Genomic DNA, 22,156 nt, shown 5'->3' on the forward strand with positions numbered 1-22,156 from the left:
GGGGAGACCCGCGTTCAAATCCCCATTCAGCCATGATACTTGCCGGGTGACTCTGGGCCAGTCATTTCTCTCTCAGCCTAACCTACTTCACAGGGTTGTTGTGAAAGAGAAACTTAAGTATGTAGTACTTAAGTATGTAGTACTCTGGGCTCCTTGGAGGAAGAGCGGGATATAAATGTAATAATAACAACAACAACAACAACTCTGTGCTAGGTTGTGAACTTGTATGCATAGTTTATTCAGCTTCCAGGATTCAGGAAAGGAATAGGACAAAGAAGAATTGTTATTGGAAAAGATGAGATAGTCATGAATGTCAATAAAACCCTCTCCCATGACCACTGGAAGACTTCCCCCAACCTTCCCCTCTCCTTCTCCTCCAGTTCCTTAGCTTTCATACTGCCCATATGTGACCTAGCTTTTCTGCAGAAGTTTAAGGGCTAGAAAACGGCTTTTTTGTAAGGCTATGATTCTCCATATGCCAAAATGTGCACCACAGATTTGATTCCTGGTTTGACTGACAAACAAGGTGTAGCACAATGAACACCCAGCAACGGTCCTGACAATGTTATGACGACAAGAGTCTTCAACAAGGGCAGGGGGGCGTGGTGCAAGGAACACAACCAGCATTTCATTGTTTGTTTTCCCCTTGCTTTGGGAAACAGCAGATCCAATGGTCAAATTAGCCATGTCAGAACTCTGGCTGCACCAACATAAGCCAGGAGTTTCTACTAGTGAATGCATCTGGATAGGGAACAGCCAGACAGAAGTATTTTGGATTCAGAGATAATTTTGGATTCAGAGCACAGGAAAAGGGAAAAGAAAGAAGAATTAGGAGGCTTTGATGATTAACAGCATTGCCAAAAAAGAGCATCACATGGTTGACACCATATGCTGCTAAGCAAGCCAACACTTAGACCACTTGGAAACTGCATGTTTGCTGCCAGCCTACCACCCTTCCCAGAAATGCACCTAGCTAATTTTGGAGCCTGGACCTAAAGGCATTTGGAGGACCCCCACCCCACGCCCCCACACCACTCACACAGTATTTTTAACACATTTTTAACACGACCACACTACCCAGGACAGACTAAAAAGGATTTGGAGGCCCTGAGGGGGTGTGGAGGCCCTGGACTTCGGCTTGGATGTCCAGGGGTAAGAGCGCCTCTGATCCTTCCAGTTAAGGGGGCAACTTTAACAGCTGCTTTCTAACAATGAACAGACTTTCCAATAACTTTTTCTGGTCCTTAAAAAAAACACGTCACCTGTGATGTAACCAGTGAAGACAGCCTAAAACAATAATAGGCTAGTTCACATTATTACTAATAGGGTAGGACAAGGTAGGAGGCAGGAGAAGTGATAGCCTGTGAGTCTTGCTGGATAGAAGGGCTTCATCTTACCCAGCAACTGTACCCAACTGTTTAATGAGGTCATAGGAAAAGCCCTCCTGCCCAGTGGGAGCCTTGCAAATGATCACTTCCCCCACCTGCAACCTTGCTTGTTATTCATACACTATCGCAAAACAGGAATGCACGCAGCACCTGGATAGGACACTTATTCTACCCAATGATTGATTGTGTGGACAAGCCTAATAACTGGGAGAATCGTTATATGCCTGCATTAAGTCCAGAAAGCCAGCGTGGTGTAGTGGTTAGAGTGCCGGACTAGGATCGGGGAGACCCAAGTTCAAATCCCCATTCAGCCATGATACTAGCTGGGTGACTCTGGGCCAGTCACTTCTCTCTCAGCCTAGCCTACTTCACAGGGTTGTTGTGAAAGAGAAACTTAAGTATGCAGTACACCGCTCTGGGCTCCTTGGAAGAAGAGCGGGATATAAATGTAATAATAATAATAATAATAATAATAATAATAATAATAAGAAGAAGAAGAAGAAGAAGAAGAAGAAAGAAGAAGAAGAAGAAGAAGGAAGGGAATACTTCACACATCCAAGGTCAACTACCTTTACAAGATTCAGAATTCTCGCAGAATACCCTCGAGTTGTAACTACTTTTCATGGTCATTACATGCCCATGTACTGTTGTAAAAGGATTAGTAGCATGGTGGGAGACAGTTTTCAGATCCTTAGGGCTCTTCCACATGGCAGCTTCCCTTCCTGAGTTACTGACAGCAGGAAGCAGAACGGGAAGCACCTCAAAGAAGAAGCCCTCATTAGGTATGGGACTTGGGCACGGCCATCTCTGATTTTGTGCCAGAGTTGCTGTGCCGTCCCTGCTGATTCTGCTAGCCCATTTGCAAAGATGGCCTGAAACATTCTGGTGCCTGAGGTAGAAAACTGAAAAGGTCACCCTCATGGTGGTAAACATATTAAAGTAAGCAAAATAATGTACAGCCTTTTAATTGTGCCCCCAAGTCTGCTGCTGGAGGTAGGCCATCTCTTTTGACTTAATGGCAGGGTCGGCCCTGCCACTTTGGAAGAGCTGCTATCAGTGTAGGCATGGGTACACAGGCTCCATGGGGACTGTAGGTGCCCCTACACACCTAACACCTTTCTCCTGGGAAGCACTAAGTCAGTAGGCTGGTTCATCCGATTCTAATCAGGGTAGGTGACATGTCCCACCCAGGTTCGAGAGCTGAGGGTGCTCCCGTTTTCCAGTCATCTGTGAGTGAAAAGCAAGGTAGGAGGGAGAGGCAGTGGTTGTCTGCTAAGCAGCAGTTGGGTCGGAGGGCTCTTTACCCAGCTTTTCACCAGGTAGGACTAAAAGCTCCCCGACCCAGTTGCTGCTTAGCAGACAGTCACTTTCTCCTCCTGCTCCTCCCTTGTTTTTTAACTTATAGACGACTGGAAAACAGGAGTGCATTACAGCTCCTGAACCTGGGTAGGATGCGTCTCCTGCCCTAATTAGAATCATGAGGAAAGGAAAGGAAAGATTGTGCCATCGAGTCGGTGTCGACTCCTGGCAACCACAGAGCCATGTGGTTTTCTTGGTAGAATACAGGAGGGGTTTACCATTGCCTCCCCCCCCCCACAGTTTGAGATGATGCCTTTGCCATTGTCACTGAAGTGAGCATCTGCCTCCAGCACCTTCCTATATTGTTGCGCCCCACATAGGTGACTACAAATATATATTTACTAGAAGCACACCGGTGGGGATTAGAACTAACAGCCTCTTGCTCTCTAGGCAAGCTGCTTCCCCACTGTGCCACTGTAGCTGATAGAATCATGAGAACAGCTCTGATATCTTTTTTGAACAATGCCAACCTTTTCAGACATGGGATCCTCAGTAGCGAAAGAGTGTCCACTGGCAATGTAGATGCTGGGAGAAATAGTGTTCAGAACTCCTATGGGAGAAGGGGAAGGGAATGCATCTTGGTACTCCCTCAAATCTGGCTCCACAAGCTCCCATTCCTTTAGATTAATTGTCTATGTGTTTAATTTACAATGGTAACAATTAGAAGGTGCTCATGCAGTCCACGGAACTATTTTGAAAGGAAGTGCAGGTGCCTCTACTTTGGAGTTAACCACGATTGTGGATGCCATTACATTGTATTTAATAAGTTTAAAACTTGATATAGCAATGAGAGGATAGGGCCATTTCCAGAGAGGCCACACGCATGTGTCCCCTGAGTCCTAATCACCTCAGCAGAACCCCAGAGTTTCTGTGGCTTTGACTTACTCTGTGACACCCTCACCAGCTCCGTAACATTCCAGACGCCCGATGTCACAAAACAGTCCTGGAAAGTCAAATGCCCTGCAAAGAGAAGAACAGGCACAAGCTGGGTCACGAGGACAGGAGAGGAAGGGGAACATGTGGCAGCCATTAGGGCTGACACCTCCTAGAACTCTTTGCCCTCCCCAATACAGTAGAGATTATTTCTTATAAATGGTGGGAAGAATTCCAAACCAGGCTGTGAAGACACCCCCATAACCTGGCCTCCAGAAAAGGCAAAGGGAGAAAATAAAGGAGGAGACTGTGCATGCATGTGATTATAGAATTTGTTTCCAGGGTAGGAGTCCACTTACCATTGGGCAGTGGTTTGATGTCCGCATCTCCTTGCTGGTTTGAATTGTCTGATTGTCCGGATTCTGCAACACAGAAGCAAAAACATCAAGGAATTGTTGGATGTGAGAACAGAAGACAGGAACATAGGAAGCTGCCATATACTGAGTCAGACCATTGATTCCTCTAGCTAAGTATTGTCTGCACAGACTGGCAGCAGCTTCTCCAAGGTTGCAGGCTGGAATCTCTCTCAGCCCTATCTTGGAAATACCAGGGAGGGAACTTGGAACCTGCAGATGCTCCCAGAGCGGCTCCATCCCCTAAGGGGAATATGGTGATAACCAGGTCCTGAGGATAGGCAACTTTCTCCACTTCAGCTTTTTCTGAAATGAATGGGAAGGCTGCTCCGAAAATGCTAAGCAATGCCATCCCACTCAGGAAACTTTAGGAAATGGAAAACACAGTTAAAAAAACCCACACTTTTTTTTAAAAAAAAGATCTTTAATGCAGATTTTAGTGTGTTAAAGTACAGCTCTTGGCTGTAGTACTATAGGATGGAACAAGTCAATAGATGGGTCTTGCTTTCATGCTCCGCTGCTGCAAGATTACCAGTTTTGGGGCCAGGAAGGGATTCCTTTCCTCCCCAATACACACATCAGTTTACCTGGGGTTATTTCGACTTACTACTGAAGAGAATGGTATAACTTGGTTGGCTGAGCCATCTGGATGTGTTTATTACCAAACCTCAAACACAGCATAAGACATTTTGGTGCCTGAGGCAGAAAATTCAAATCACCCCCATCCCCATGATGATACAAATATAATAATAAACTAAGTACTGTAACTAACCTTTTGCTTCCCCTTTAATGGTTCCTCAAAACCTGCCTCCTGTGGTGGGGCACCTCACCCTGTCCGATGATAGGGCCAGCACTGCCAGATTTATTTCTTGTTCTGGCCTAGTATGTCTGACCTGACACAACCCATGAGATTGTGCCTACTCACTTGTTTATGAGCACCCTATAAAATCTGGTGGGTGAGGGTTAATCTGGTAACAGTGTATATGGATAAACAGGGCCAGTCCAAGGCAAATGGCTACCCCACAAGATCTGAAAGATACACAGCAGAACCCCTTGCAATAATGCAGGGAATACTATTGGTTCATTTGACATAATGGTGTGCTACTTAATTGGTGCTCCACAGATATTTTTTGCCTAAAGCAACCACAAGGCAAGCTGATCCTAGGCTTAAAGAGGATCCAGACTACATTTCTAAGGCTGGACTAGAAGACGGACTTGTCTCTTCCAGCTATATAGTTCTACGATTCAATATTTGTCCAAAGAAAGCTTCTGCATATCAGAGAGTTGCAAGGGGCTTCTCTATTTGACTGGAACCCAAGGGCAGAATCATCTTTCCATCCATTCCCAAATACCATATTTACATAATCCAGACCACAATAATAGAGTAGGAGGACCACAAAAGTTCAAGATGATTCAAGCAAGACAGCCAAAGGACCCAGGGGAGGAAGGCAACTTCCACCACCAAGAACAAGGCCACCAGGAAGTTTTTCACACCCAGCTTTTAGTTCGCATCTCTTCTGGAATGGAGGGTGTGTTCACATATTGGCCAAATTTACCCTGAAGTCCCTGTGAGCTATTGGAGAGCACTTCACACACAATTTGGGTTTTTCACTGCGGGTTAGAGTGGAACCCATTTTATATCCGGGGTTAAAAAATCCACTTTTTGTGTCAGTTTTGTGGGGCAACTTCAAACTCACAGTAAAGCCTCAGAGGTCCATCCCCTACCATAATGTTATGTGGGAGAGAATTCTTCCTGATCAATAATGACTCAGCCCCTGAGCACAAGCAGAAGGTATTTACAGAATCTAACCTGAAACAAATCCTTTATTCTGCACAACCCAGTTCTACCCAATGTTTTGTCTTTAGTTCTGGCAATTCCTGGGAACAAGAAGGAACCACAAGCTAATATCTTCTCAGGAGAGAAACTCATTGCCACAGAATATGCAATTAATTTCATGCACTTCCTTCAACTCAAATTTAATGATCTTGAACACAAGGGACTAAAACTAGATACAGTTTTCTAGATATGGATCTCACCAGTGCTTTGTACAAAGGTACCAATCAGCACTAGAAATGCCTCACCTAATGCATCCAAAAATTGCACTCACTTTCTTCATTGCTGAATCACATTGGTGTGGCTTATAAGCATGCTGAGATTAACCTGTTTGCCAAGATCTCCCCCTACCTCCCACACACCCTGCTCTGTTGTTTCTAGCTAACAAGGCCCTGACCCATAAAGTTTGTGGTTTATGCCCGGTGCATAATTTTGCCCTGCGTTACTGAATTTCTATCAGTCCTGCTCATGCAGCCTTTTGTCTTTCCTGCATAGCCTTCCAATCTTTTTTTGTCATTAAAGATGTCTCCTAATTTGATGCCTCCTTTTCTCTCTCTTTCATCCTCTCTTTAGGAACTCTTTTTTGCTTTATTGTTGAGACCTGGATTGTGTAGAATGATCTCTGGGGAAATGATGGGTAAATGACCCTGTCCTTTGGTTTCAGATGAATAGAGAAACTATTCCCAACTTCCTGATTTGTGGCTGCTTTCTTTGGACTCATGCAGAATTGTGGAGCTGTACAGCTAGAAAGGACAAGTCCATTTCTTTATTTTCTCAAAACAAAACAAAATTCCATCACTGTAAGATATGAGCTTATGGCTTTCTGAATTCAGTCCTGACAAATGGATGTGTCCCACAGTAAAAATAAATAAGAATGATTGAGGGTTTTGAAGCTAAATTGGGCAAAGAAAAATGGAAGGAACTATGTAGGCTTAACCTAGACTCCTAGGAAATGAAGTGAAGGGGCTATCCCACATATTGTGTAGCAGCAAACCAAGGTTTGCTACAGTGTGCACTCAATCTTGGTTCTCTGATGAGTATAGCTGCAAAATACATGCTTCCAGATACATAGAAACGGCCAAATCAGATGCAACTTTAAAATGGGGAGGAAAGTAATAGAGGCCACAGAGGGGGAATAGACCCTGAGCAAAAGGTAGGAGTAATCGTTTTCCCCTGTGCCATTTTCCTGATTAAATCCTTGCTTCTGTTAGCTGCTATTTTCTCCATAAGAGAACCATAAGGTACCATACCACCACTAAAATTCAGATTCAGTTTGGGGCCACCTGACACTACTTAATTAACCAAAACCAAAAACAAACCAAAAACAAAAACAGATTGTGGAATTCTCATGTCATTTCAGTTGTGCCCTGACCTTATTCACATACCTGTATACCTAAAAATGTGATATATGCAATAACACCATAAAGGCCAGAGGGAACAGGTTGACAGCTTTCAAACAGTAGAAAGTTGTCAGAAAGAAAAGAGGGAAGTGTTGGGATGTAGGAAGCTGCCTCATTTTGAACCTTAGTTCGTTTAGCTCAGTATTGCCTACTCCAACTGGCTGTAGTTCTCCAGGGTTCCAGGCTCGCGGGTTTCCCCCTGCCCTCCCTGGAGATGCCAGGGACTTAACCTGGGACCTTCTGAATGCAAAGCAGAAACTCTACCCCTGACAAATAGGCCCATTACCAAGTGCTGTTGACCCATTCTACTATGGGTTGGATAAAGAGCAGATTATTTAAAATGTGAAAACGGATGAGACACAGAACGTCACAGAAGAGAGCCCTTCTTCTTGTATCAGCTCAGTAACAGAATATGCTGCTATGCATCTAATGACTAGCAATGGCAGCAGATCCATAAGCGAACGTCTGCCCCAATAGAGCAGAGAGTGTGTGTGGGAGCCCAAGTTAAAGAGCAACAGGGGCATACTAAATTCTTCCCCTTTCCACATGCTAGCTCCCAACAGCCTGTCCTCTGAGGTGATTTCCCCTTCAGCTGGGGTTCTAGATCAGAAATGAACTCTGCTGGGAGACAATCACATGAGAGGACAGACTTTGAGGTGATAATCACTGACCAGAAGGAGGATTCAGCAACCCCATGTCATATCCCCCTTTCACTTTAACTAGCACCCCACATCCCGCTTTCTCCATGATTGGTGCAGACTCACATTTCAACACACAGCTATGCAACCATCATGTGTTGTTTGACCCCAAGGACCAGCATGTTTTAGGCCTGGCAGGGATGCTTTAGGTTCAGGATATCTTGGGGCAAGAGGGATATAAAATGTAAAATAAATAGGAAATAAATAAATAAATTACCCTCATCACATTACTGCAAACATGGAGGCAATCCCACAGGGGAAGAGCTCATCATGAGAGTCACCAGACAAACTGGCTACATGAAGGGCTGAGATCTGGGACAGGCTCTGGAGAAACAAAGCCATCTCAATGGCTTTGGCCAACTAATGAGAGATAAAAGGACTCAAGACGACTCCTGTTCTTCCTCTAGCAATAGCCTCCGTGCTTTCCTCATCAAAGATTCCCTATGGCAAAGGGCACCAACATGCGTTGCTTGGTTCGTCCTCAGCATCTTCAATATTTGGCTAGTGAGATACCCCCACCCCACAAGCTCTGCCAGCCTTTCATAATTCTGCAGGCAGGAGAGGCTCATTAACTCCATTTTTATACCTTGCTTTCCAAAGAGACCTTTCTCCACACCCTCAGAAAGCAGAGACACAGAATACTTCCTTAGATGCTAAAGAAGGAGGGAAGCTGAGAACACACCTGCAAACCCTGACACGCTCAGAAGCTCCACCCATCCTCTGTCATAGGCACATAGGAAGCTGCCTTATACCGAGTCAGGCCACTGGTCCATCTAGCTCAGTGTTGTCTACACTACCTGGCAGCAGCTCTCCAAGGTTGCAGGCAGAAGTCTTTCTTGGCCCTCTCTTAGAAATGCCAGGGAGGGAACCTGAGACCTTCTGCATGCAAAGCAGATGAACTACTGGGCTAGAGCTCCACCCTCTAAGAGGAATATCTTAAAGCAATGCTCACATTATTGTCACCCGTCCAAAGGCATATAAAGGTGAACCCTGCTTAGCAAAGGGAACAATTCATGCTTGATGCATCATCTCTCCACCCACGACTATGCTTACAGTGTTTTTCTGAAGAGACAAATGGCTAGTTTGGATGATACTGTCCCTCCCACACAACTAGGAAAGGAACGTGCCGTGAGCATGGTGCCCTCTCAGCACATCCTTTTATTGCATGTGGCGGGTGGGGTGGGGGGCGCTATTTGGAACATATGGAGATGGCTATTCAGATCAATCTCCCCACCACGCGATAAAGAGACGTGATGGGAGGATGTTGGGTTGTCCATTGAAAATGCCCCCAGAGAGGTCCTCTCGGTGCATCCCATTTCTAACCCCATGGGCCGGGGCAATATAGTCTGCAATGACCCATAATCTGGAACTGTGGACAGATTTTGTCTGTGATCAGAACATGGAAGCGCCTCATAATTCCAATCTTCCAATTACAGAAAGAATCCATACACAGTTACAGCATTTGATTCACCAAACACTGTGTGGACAACAGCCAGGGACTTTTATACACAGCAGGCTTTACCACAGGTTTACTGGGAAGCTTTAATGCAAACTTGCAGTTGTCCCCCAAAACCGACGCAAATAGCAGATTTTTTTTTACCACGGATATAAATTGGGCCACACTCTTAATGTGCAGTGAAAAACCCAAAATGTGTATAAACTGCTTCTCGATAACACACAGGGACTTCAGGGTAAATCTGGCTGATACGTGAACACATCCCCTCCATTCCGGAGGAGATGTGAGATAAAGGGCTTTAAAAGCCCCATGTGAAAAACTTCCAGGTGGGGCTTCTGAGTGTGTCAGTGCAGGGGTGGGGCTTGGAGGAATACTCTCGGGATGCTCTATGAAAGTGCAGCTTCCCTCCTTTTCTTAATATCTGAAGAAGGCTACAAAAAGCAATCCTTTGTGTGATGGGCTTCATCTGGAGTATGCAGCTTCTGCTCCCTTTGTGGTGCCTTAAGGGCTCCATTGTTCTGCCCCCTGTTGCAGGTTTCTCCTTTTAGTCACACACACTCACATACACACACACTTACACTTCAATTCCTCAAGGTCTTACTACCACTTCAGAATGGCACTCCCTGAAGGTTTCATTTACCAGCTAATGCCTCTCAAGTCTCAAAGGACCTAAGAAATGAACAGAAAGAGTTTGTCCACCCTGGCCATTTGCTGCCAGGTCTATTGCATATTGAAATACCAAGCTCTGGAGAGAGCACAACAAGAAAGAGAAATCCTCCTGCTTAACGGCTTTTAGCCAGTCAGGTGAGGTGGAGTAGAGCATATGCCATGAATCAGGAAGCGCTTGGATCAAATCTCCCTTTTCTAGATACTCTTAGGCAAACCACACTCTCAGCTTCAGCTCCCTCCATCTACAATATGGAGATAATAGTACTGATCTACCTTACAGGGCTGTTGTAAGGATTACAACAAGATAATGTATGTGAAGTGCTTTGAGCATTTAAAGGAGTTATAGAGATTACTACATATTAATAATAGGTGTAAGGACATTAACCTAGGAAAGAAGAAGAACATGGAAGATCCCATTTAACAGAGGACTCCTGCACCTATCACACCAGCTTTGAACTGGAAATTTCTGTGACTAGAACTTCTCCCATCTTTATTCTGCTATGGAAGGAGATGCAGGCACATTCCAGAATTCTCCCTTCTATATATTTATGGAAGGAATCTTATCCTAAATGAGATCTAGCAACCCCAGGCCTAAGATTCTTTTCCTCCCAGAGTTCTTAAAGAAACTCATCTGTCCTCTGATGACTAAAATAATAGTTTCTGGTTATCAAGAAATGCCTTTTGTCTTTCACCATGAAAGATGCCATGGTTTTCTCCAAATGGAAGTTCCGATTCATGTGGCCCCTTGCCAGTGTCTGGACACTGTGTTTTGAAAATGGCCTGCTCTAGTAGTTTCCTAGGCCTTTTGAACGAAAAGCTGACCTCAGTTTATTGACCTTTGACAGAAGAGGGAAGTATCAAGGGAGGGAAATACAAACAAAATTAGGGTTTATGGGTCCTCAATTAGCTCTGCCGTCATGAATTTTTCAAGAGCTCAAAGTTGTGCCATCACGCCACCTGTCCTCATTGTGCAAACAGGGTCTAAGACCTCCAAAGGGTTAACCAGCCCATCCCTTTCCTGTCCAGACTTGGCACACTGAAGCCAGCTGCAGAACTCAGGTTACCTATGTCAACAACACTGAAAGTTTACCTCTATCAGAGCCAAAGCAAAGCAAAAAGAAGCCAGGAAATGTGCCTCGTACTATGCAACAGCTGGGGAAGCACTAAGGAAATATTTCAGAGTTGGTTCTCCCCCACCCCCCGCTTCTTTCTCCCTTCACTTTCAAAGTTGGCTCAGGCACACTGTTCTCTTTCGGCCTTGCGACTGCTGGCAGCCATTTTAAAACTTGGCAGCCATTTTAGTGCTGGCGGCGAGGAGTGCTTCCACAATGCCGGCAGCAGGCAACTGATGAACGGACGGAGGAGTGTGGCTTTGCTTAGCCCAGGGACAGATAGAAGATAAATTCTTAAACACTAAGAGGGAGAGAGGCACTGGGGGCTTGCTTCAGAATTAATAAATCATGATTTTGTTTTTCTTTCTAGTTTAAAGAAATGTTGCAGCAGCTGAATAGAGGACTGGAGGAGGGAAACGGGCAACACACACTTCAGATATCAATGCTGTATCATACAATATAATTTCTTATATGGAGCTTACTCCCTATATAAGAAATAACGCATATATTGCAATGTGGTTTCTTGCCTTGAATAAACAGATTGAGCAGCCTTCCCTTGTGATCACCTATAACATGCCACAAACACTGTTTTGGCCATTGTGCAATACTCCCACAAGTGACTTTTCAGCAACAATGGCAAAACATCCCTGCCACATGTGGAAGAACAGCCTTGCAGTGGGGGACAAGAGAGGAAGTAATGCTACTGTCATTCTCCTCCTACGCATACAACAGTGGATCGATGGGTCCTCCTGCACAGCTGTGCTTTTAAGTTTCAGAAACCCCACAGCAAAAGCTATAGCAAAGAAGATGTGTGGCCTGTGCACAACAAAATGGGAGGAAATGTGTAGTTATTGATGCAAACCAGTAATTGTGCAGGAAGACCCAAAGTGTCCGAAAAACAACAACTAGTGATTAAAGTTAGGGCAGGGAATCAGAATCCATAGGTTCTATTTCTAGCAAGTGGTAGAAGATTACTGATTTATTAATATTTTTATGGCAATGAATTGGCAAGATGGGTAGGGACATCCGTTCAGTTCAAGGTTTTATTACAGTCCATGGAAATAGAACAGAACATATAATAGGTAGGGACATCCAGAGGACATGCTGCCACCACCCAGAAGGCTCTTGCTTTAGTCACTAACTGTTGCATCTTCAAACAGTGACAGCAGCATCCTTAGTATCGTCTCCTTAAATGATCTTAAAATCATTTGGAAGGATACAAAGAAGTGTGGTTATTCCAACATGACTGCTGAGTCTTACAGGGATTTTGTGGAGGTGGCGGTAGTTAGATGATAAAGTTTGCACTATGTGCAACTTTGTTGAGCAATCTGCCTGACCATTCATAAAGCACAAGTTTCTTTTCATTACAATGTTTTTTCTAATTTGATCATGAAAGGCAAAAATTTTGTGCGAGAAGGAAAAGCTGTACGCAGACCTCAGTGCAACTTGTAGAGCAGTGGTTACATGCATAGGTAGTGGTGTACGAGAGAGTTGGCTCCCAAGGATATGCCCCCTTACACCTTCTGCATCTGAGCACATGCTTCTTCTGGTTCTCACTTTGTGTGGTCTTTTCTTTAAAAAAAAATTGTAGCCAACCAATTGATATAATAATTTTCTGGCTCCTTTCCCCTCCCCGCACTTTAAATGTATACTGACATTTTTCACAATTGCACTTTTATTTAGCCTTTAGGGAAAGAAGCCTTCTTCCTCAACCTCTTTTAAAGGTTGGGAGTACTCCTGGACCCAAGCCTCACCCTGGTATCTCAGGTGGAGGCCATGGCCAGGAGTGCTTTCTATCCGCTTCGGATGATTCGACAGCTGTGCCCATTCCTTGAAAAGGATGACCTCAAAACAGTGGTGCATCAGCTGGTAACCTCCTGGATAGTCATTGCAATTGACTATTGCAATGCGCTCTATGTGGGGCTGCCTTTGTACGTAGTTTGGAAACTTCAGTTAATTCAGAATGCGGCAGCCAGATTGGTCTCTGGAGCAACCCAGAGAGACCATATTATGTCTGTTTGAAAAAGTTACACCGGCTGCCAATATGTTTCTGGGCAAAATACAAAGTGCTGGTCATTACCTTTAAAGCCCTAAACGGCTTAGGTCCGAGTTATCTTAGAGAGTGCCTTCTTCTGTATGATCCCCACTGCACATTAAGGTCATCTGAGGAGGTCTGTCTCCAGTTACCACCGGTTCGTCTGGTGGCGACTCAGAGGCGAGTCTTCTCTGTAGCTGCTCCTGGGCTGTGGAATGCACTCCCCGCAGAAATCTGCAATTTGAATTCTTTACTAGCCTTCAGGAGAGCCCTTAAAACCTATCTGTTTGGTCTGGCCTTCCAGGGTTTTTAAATAGTTGTAATTGGTTTTAATGTTGTAACCTGTTCTTCAGGATTTTTTAATTGTTGTGATTGTTTAATTACTGTTTTAGGATGTTTTTAATTGTTAATTGTTTTATATATACTGTTTTATAATTTTTGTTAACTGATTTTAATGGTTTTGTTTTAATTGTAAACCGCCCTGAGCCATTTTGGAAGGGCGGTATAAAAATCGAATGAATGAATGAATGAATGAAGGTAAAGTGTGCCGTTGAGTCGGTGTCGACTCCTGGTGACCACAGAGCCCTGTGGTTGTCTTTGGTAGATTACAGGAAGAGTTTACATCTCCCGTGCAGTATGAGATGATGCCTTTCAGCATCTTTCTATATCGCTGCTGCCTGATATAGGTGTTTGCCATAGTTTGGGTAATATACCAGCAAGGAGTCAAACTGGCAGTCTCTGGCTTGCTAGTCAAGTCATTTCCCCGTGGCGCCATTAAGTGGCTCAACTTCTTCTACTGTATCTCATTTTCTGAGTCAAGACTCCAAACTGTGCATGCTCAAAACCCCTCATGTGTATGCACCTGAAATTTGGGTGGTATCATGGGCTACCACGCCATAGTTTTCAAGCCGGACAAGAAACAAAGCATTTTAGTGATTTCCCATTATAGTCTATGGCTTGGGTAGTATTTGCGTGATATCACTTATTCCCACTCCCCAGCAATTGAAAAAGCACACGAGCAGAAATATAACATCAATAAATAAAGAAGAGAAAATTGTGGCTGTAAATTCGCAGCATAGATGCATATTTACTTGGAAGTAAGTCTCTCTAAGTTCAATGGGACTTACTCCCAAGAAAGAGAGCATAGGATTGCAGCCAAGTCATTTCAGGAAGCAGGAGGAATGGGGAACAATTCAGTGTGATTTCAGGAAGAGATGTATTAAGTGGGATTTTCAGCAAGTGATTTATTAAGGGAGCAATGAGACACTGAAGACCACATTCAAACATGCTTTTTTCCATTGCAAACCCACAGGAATTTCGACAGAAGTGTGAATGTATGTGTGTGCTGCAGACATTCAGAAAGCTGAAAGTGCACTTAAATAAGAAGTGTACAAAATTTAAATTAAAAAATAACAATAATCAGTGGGAGGGATCGGGAGGGACCCCAACTCCCAATGTTCCTCAATGCTCAGCCTTGATCAGCCAGAAGAGGACACAACTGGTGTATCAAATGAAGAGGAAAAAAGGAACTCCTGGCCTCAGCTGTTCCCTTAGTATCAAGCAGTAATGCCAAGTTCAAGCTATAAGTCTGCCCTTTCAAAAGGAGTGTGACTCCATCTAGGAAAATCCATCCACCTACTCCTATTGACTTGACTCTACCCTGCCCACCCCCCCCCGCCCCCGCCCCCATCAACATCTCAATGTTATCTAGATTGAGCTTCAGTTTATTGCCCTCATCCAACTCATTACTCACTTCAACACCTGTTTAGCGACTCCACTGCTTTAATGGAAAAGGCATTAAACGTAATTTGGTGTCATCTGCATATTGAAGACATCTAATTCCAACTGCTTGTATGACCTTCCCCAGCAAATTAATATACATGTTAAACAATATGGGTCATGAGATAGACTCCATGGCAGCTCTTGGAAAATATAAATTATTCTGTGGGAAGCCATGGATTCTATCTCATGGCCCATATTGTTTGGGTCAACAAAACCTCTCTGAAAGGTAGGAGCAGAACCACCATCAAGTGGTGCCACTCACCCTACCTTGGTAGGAGGTACTGCACTCCCTCATCCGCCCACCAGCAGAAGTCATCCACTAACATGACCAAGACCATTTTTGTCTCAGGTTCAGGCCTAAGAGAGATTGAAGTGGGTTTAGATAACCAATTTCATCTAAAATCCCCCAGAGCTGACCAGGCACAACATCTTGTCTGGATAAGGAAGGCTAGAAACTGATCAATAATGACCTGGATCAGATAAGGAATGTGAAAGCAATGGGCTCTGGGGACAGGAATCTTTAGAGCAGGCCTTGACAAATTTTCTTTGGATCTAGGAGCAGGCCCCCAAATTAGGAGCCAGACAATGGGCACTTAACAAAATTACCAGAGTTGGGGATGGATATGGGGGAGGAAGAGGGAAAATGGGCTTCCACTTACAAGTAACATAGAAAAGAAATGGGGTGGCCTGGGGCAAATAAGAACATAAGAACAGCCCTGCTGGATCAGGCCCAAGGCCCATCAAGTCCAGCATCTTGTTTCACACAGTTGTTCACCAGATGCTGCTGGGAGCTTACAGGCAGGAGTTGAGGGCATGCCCTCTCTCCTGCTGGTACTCCCCTGCAACTGGTACTCAGAGGCATCCTGCCTTTAAGGCTGGAGATAGCCTATAGCCCTCCATCTAGTAGCCATTGATAGACCTCTCCTCCATGAAGTTATCCAAACCCCTATTAAAGCCATCCAGGTTTTATTAAGTCATGCATTTTTATCAAGTCTCTCTACCTCTGAATTTCTTAGTCTAGGTGCCATGGGTGAATTTATAGGCACCATAGCTCCCTGGCACCTGGAATCTGTCAAGTCTTGCCAAGTCACATCTTGTCAAGTCTTGCTTTTGTTTGTCCAGTCTTGTCAAGTCTTGCTTTAGAGTTCACTTTCTCACATAAGCTATAACAGGGGGTAAAGAGTCATTTCACAACATTTTTTGTGCATTAGAAGCAATGCAAGCTCTTTGCTAGCTGAAGCAAAGCACTTAAGGACGCCCCCTCCCTTCACTTGCTTTTCTCTTTTTTTCTGTCCACACATCCCCATCCATTCCTTCTTCCAAATCGCAACTCCCCCCGCCCTCCTTCTTTTTCAGTTAGGAAGGGAAGAGGGAAAGCAGCATGGAGTCATTTGACCTTCCTTCCTCCGAAGTCCACTCATGGGCCACGGAGGTGCTGGGGGGGCTGCTGTGCTGCCCAAGAACTGGCCCACAGTCCAATGTCTGAAGCAGCCTGCTTCATCCTTCTTCACACAACAGGGTGGGGCAGCCCTGACTGGAACAAGAAGGGTTGGGAATCAGGACTCCTAGTTCGATTTAACGGCTTTATGTTGTTTCTGTCTGGCCATAGGCATGCTGCAGCCTCAGTCCCTGCCTGGGTTTATCCCTAACACTGACTGGCTCTCTTGGCAAGCCGACAAAGCTTCATTGCAACACACCTGAAATTTATAAGAAGAGGTATGCAAGGAAGAGATATCGGTGGCATTATCTCCTTCACACCCACACAGGCTCTAGGCCATACTGATATTTCTTTCTCAATATCTGTATTTTGCCTTCTCCAGTTCCATTCTGCCATGTTTCCTCCACAGTATTCAGGCAAATAAAACACCCCTGTCACAGGAAACACCATAAATGCACTTTCACTTTGTGCAGATGAAGATTAGCCAATATTTGAGTCTACTTGAAGTTCACACATACAAACCATCATCATATGTACATTTCCACAGAGCTAAGGATAAACATGCTCTCATCAATGTTTATCCTATACATTGTGACTTATCCATCTTTTTCAGGCTGGTCAGGTAGGTGAAATATGTGAATATCCCCTAGTCCCTTCCACCAGTAATACTTTTCACACCTGGAAGTCTAAATAACACACCTCCCTGGATTAGAGCTTATTTATAATGTAGGTCCCACAGCAATGGAGATTAGAGATAGGAAAATTGCTCTCCACTCCCTATGGAACCTGAAGTGAATTAATGTCACTTTGTGGAAAGATCAGCCCTGCCTTCTAATGGGAAAATAACTCCCTTGCTAGAGTTAGCCATCTCTACCCACATTATACCACCCACATTACTATTAGGGTACACATCAGAAAGCACGTAAGATGGCTAAAATTGTTTGCCTTTGAACTGTGGGGACAGTGAGTGTGAGAAACTTGTCGGTCAGATCAGCCTGAAGGAGTTTGCCAAAGTCTTGAACTGGCATTTGTATGCTACAAAGATGCACATCTGCCTGTGTCCCTGCAGACCACTTAGAAACACATGTAAGGGAAAGTAATGTGATGAAGCATTCTTGCTTGAGGGCAGCTTTTCACATCAAACTCTAGAGACACAGAGGCCGTACACACGACCAAATAAGCAGGTGGGGCGGAGGGCTGGTGGGGAGGCGATTTTGGTTTCTTGGCTCTGCTGCTCGCCCGACACAGCAAGTGGCAGAGCGGGGAGCTGGAGGAGGAAGTCCTCCAGCATCCCTCAATGCACTGCACCAGGAACAATGGTGGGATCCTCCCTGAGCCGGGCGCTCTCGCCCCCTGGCTCTGTGTGTGCATGGGCTGTCTGCAGCCCGCGAACACACATGACTCTGAGCCTGGGGTTAAGGGCACACTTGCACCCTTAAACCCAGGTTAAAGCCTGGAGTAAATTCCTGGGCTGGGGCCAAGGCAGCACCGGGATCAGGATCTATCCCAACAGAGCACACGGGAAGCAGAGCCCAGGCTGGGCTACCCAAGTCTCGGCTTGGCTGCCGTGTGAATAGCCTCCCAGAGTCTCCAGAGTCATTGCATGTAGAGGATGCATGTGTCCATCTTGGAAGGAAGAAGGAGGATGCCAGGGTAGCTTCCAGGAAGGAAGAAGGATGCCAGAGTAGTCTCCTGCAAGTTGTGTACTGTCTTTCTGAACCAGAGATTTTTATTACATTTCCAGCATTACACAGTGCCAGTTCCTTAGACATGTTGCAGCGGCCAAGTGTGCAGCCATGTCTTTCAAACATGGCATGAAGAAACTGTTGTCGGGAAAATTAAGCCAGGCTTTGGCAACTGCCCTATCATGTCCATAATGTCTCACCTTGAAAAGAAATATTGTTGAGTAACTCAGGGAAGAAATGCAGGCCCCAAGATGGGATCAGTTATAAGCTGAACTTCTGAAGCTAGGAGATGGGGGACAATCAGGCCCCTAGCTAGAAATTTGTGCTACCCAAGTACAAGTAGCCTAATACATTTTCATTGGATTACTTTAATTTATGATTATGAAAAACGATTAAAAAATTAAACTAAATGATAATAACATATTTTTAAAAGTGTGATTGTCAACTATCACAGTGCTTTTGCACTCATTAGCCAGAACAGAAGAAACTAGGAGCCAGTTTGCAACCTCCTGAGCAAGGTAGAATTCTGCCTGGACCTTTTGCTTTATGCAAAAGGGCCAGGGCCTTCTTTTGTTAATGAGGGATTAAGCTCAGAAGTGTCCCTGGGGAAGGGGAAGGACAGTCCTATGCACAACCGCTCTGAAAAGGAACACTGCCCTGTTGCACTATATCCTGAGGCACTGTTTCTGGCTAAAGAGATCAGTTGGGCTGCTGAACGAAAAGATAAACTGGAGGTCTGAAATGAAGGTGTGTTTTGAGGAACAGTAGGGCAGCAGTGGGGTGTGGGTTCTTTTGCAGAGCTACCGTTTCAGACTAGCAGCTCACCTTCTCGGGGAGAGGGATATGGGCTACCTTGCTTGCCATGGAGAGGGCATGACCCATTCTTCTCCAGCCTACTATATGTGCTGTGGTGCATCCTGCAAAGCAAATTGGATGCTGTTTGCGGGAGCACTTAACCACACTGTGCTTCAGGAGTTGCTCATTGAGATGACTCAAGTCTAAAACACATAGCTTGAACTTCTGGTAGTGCAAAACGGGCACTGGCCGTGATTCTCTTTGGGGGCAGAGTGGTCTTGTTCTTCCTCCTGGCATCTTGATAATGAAAATGTGACCAATTTAGCCCAGGAATTGGGAGTGGGAAACCACTTTCGGCCAGAAATGTCAAAAAGATCTGCATTGGGATTGGACATCTTTGGAGCTGCCGAGCTGACTCTCCTGCTCAAGTGTGAAATAAGTCACTCCCTTCCACCTGTATGTGTTGCTGCAGTTCAAAGATCTGCACCAGTCTCGAACTCTACTTTGCCCTCAGCCCCAAATGGAAGGAGAGAGTTTTCTCCACACATGTTAGTTTGCCTGTCTGCCAATGTGGGGTGTATGTGTTATGTATCATGACTCCCCCAAACCATCTCACTTGTCTTCTCCCCGCCACACCCCTGGGGGCTGCGATCTCCAAGCCTCAAAGGTGCTTTTAACTAGCAAAAGAAACCCTTATCAGAAGGCGGCAGCTGAACAAACAGACAGATCCATTGCCCGAGCAGATGAAACACTTTGCTGAACTCTTTATCTGTCCCTTGCAGGCCTGGCAAATCTCCTCCAAACTAGTGGGGGAGGGGGCAAAGGCCCCTTCCTCAACACCTTCACAACATGAGATATGGCAAAGTTGTGGCAGCCATTTTAGGGAAGGGTTGACAGGTTGCAGCCCAGAAAATCTTCATCTACCTTAAGAAGGTAATGTACGCAGACAGCATGGTTCTATATATTCTTCTTTTCCAAGAAGCTGCTTTCTCAAAAGACAGCTCAGGGAGCTGATGGCGATCAACAGAATGGATTGGGGAAGTCCTCTATAGCTATACCTTGGGAGTATTTGGAATTTAGGTTTTGTGGACACATGATCTTGAGCCCATCATCTACTAGCCCTTTGCATGAGAGATGCCGCAGCAAGCTAAGTCTCCTAAAATAGAAGTGCTAGCTAGGTTGAATTTCAAGATTTCCTCTTCACTTGTAAATCTATTGCTGAATCAGAACTCCACAGCTTTGGCGTCTTTCAACCATCTCCCCTTGAGTCCTGGTTGCCTTCCACCGGGTGCACTGCACACACGGAATCTGGCTCCTTGCAGCAGAGAGGGGAGAGGGAGCCCTGGCTGCTGAGTCTCTCAACACAGTAGATGTAACACTAAAGGAGGAAATTCCAGGTTGCAACATGGCAACCATTTATTGGAGACTTTTTTTTTTTTTTTAACAAAGCAAACAAAATCTGCTTCCTTTTCCAGTGCAGAGATGGCTTGCTCCTTCTGGCCATTAAGTAGAACTGAAAAATCACAATGTTCACCTTCAGAATGGGGATGTGGAACAGTAAGGAGAGAAACCAATATCTGTTTCTGGAATGGATTAACTCAACTGGATAATGCAGACAGACACACTGTTTATGTCATACTCACAGAAATAGTCATCTCCCTTTTATTCCCTCAAATGCTGAAGATGGACTCCAGCCACACACTGCCATGCACTGGCCATAAGAGTGACCACCTTGATTCTGATTTCATTTATTCATCACTTAATCATCTTCAAGGGAGAACATGTACATCTATTATTGCCTAATGTAACAAACAGCAGCTAATAGGGAGGTTTTTATATCATTGGCCTGGTTCACACAACTATTTGAATCTAGGTTTAATGTAGGTTATCCACATTAGTGTGATTAATGTGAACCCACTCCGATTTGGTTTATGGCCTGAGATGAATCCGAGATACCCATCTTAGCGTGGGTTCACACAATCACACTAATGTTGGTAACCTCCATTAAACCTAAATGTGAATAATGGTGTGAACAAGCCTACTATTTCATCTAGTTTGGATAAATGAAATATATCTAGACATTTCTCCAAACCAGTTCTCTGGTTTTGCACTTGCCAGTTAGGAAATGCTTGAAATAAAACAGATGGAAATAATCTAGTTGTATAACAAAACATTAAACACTTGTCAAAGACAGAACTAGTGTAGTATAGTGGCTACAGCCCAAACTACATGCAACAAGGAGACATGTGGATACCACCAACCTGCATCTCCCTAGGTACATTTAGTTGAACAACCCTGTGACATGACATCATTGCTTTAATATTTCCACCCCCATCCCCACTCTGTTTCATTGGCTGCGGCTGGTTGCAGGAGGCAAGGAAATGCTAACACAGTGATGCCCTAAGATGAGGGATATGTGGGGGGCCCAGTGAGGGTGTGATTAGCCCTCCAGAAGAAAAATAAAATGCAGGTAGTGTATTCACAGATCTACTGTATCACATGGAGTTTGGTTCTAACAGATCTCCATTTCAAAAAACAACATGAAACGTAAGGTAAATGCACTGCACGTAAGAGAGATGCCATGGACAACTGCATTTCCCCCAAACGTCCATTAAAAGGGTGGTTATTTATTTTCTAAAGAATTTCCATGCACAGATTTGTAACTCTCAAATGAACATACATGGATAGCCTCCTTGCAGACATGCAGTATTGACATACAACACATATGTGCATAGACACATTCACATCTGAGCCAGCACAGTGCATACAGCAGGTTCCTGTCCTGCCAAGAAGGGCTGTGCTACCCATAAAGCCAAGATTGATGGTGTGTTTTTGATGGGTGTATTTTCTCTCACAGATACTTGTAATGCTGGATTTATGGCTCCCTCTGGGCTATGCAGGAATGTCCTGTCCTGCTTGCTGGAGCTGCAGCTCTCTGCAGTTGCCTCTCATAACAAACTGCACTCTGTGAGTTGGACAGAACGGAGGAGTGGCAAACAGCCAGCTCCAGAGCCTGGGCAGGGGGTAGAGGAAGGGGTGGGGGTGGGGTGGATACATGACATCAGATGCAGTATGCCCATGCCCAAGGAGCAACCTCCACCTGAATACTGACAAGACAGAAGGGATGGCGGCCCTTGTGAAAGAGGGAGGCGATGTTACATTCTCTGGATGGAGTCATATTCCCTCTGAAGGAGCAGGCTTGCAATCTGAGCCTGCTCT

The 22,156-nt window shown here is 44.9% G+C and overlaps 1 protein-coding gene across 24 annotated transcripts in view; it reads right to left on the bottom strand.

The window, feature by feature from the left end:
- The window catches only part of NFIX (nuclear factor I X), a 316,788-nt gene that overhangs the window by 47,408 nt on the left and 247,224 nt on the right, over positions 1–22,156 (bottom strand). For all 24 annotated transcript variants that reach the window (XM_053302031.1, XM_053302027.1, XM_053302017.1 and 21 more), the window contains 2 exons: positions 3,980–4,042; positions 3,633–3,707 (listed from right to left, as the gene is read on the bottom strand). In XM_053302031.1, the coding sequence (XP_053158006.1) occupies positions 3,633–3,707; positions 3,980–4,042 (138 nt within the window). The remainder of the gene's footprint in view (positions 1–3,632; positions 3,708–3,979; positions 4,043–22,156) is intronic.

This window comes from Hemicordylus capensis, chromosome 2 (assembly GCF_027244095.1).
Source record: "Hemicordylus capensis ecotype Gifberg chromosome 2, rHemCap1.1.pri, whole genome shotgun sequence".
NCBI lineage: Eukaryota > Metazoa > Chordata > Lepidosauria > Squamata > Cordylidae > Hemicordylus > Hemicordylus capensis.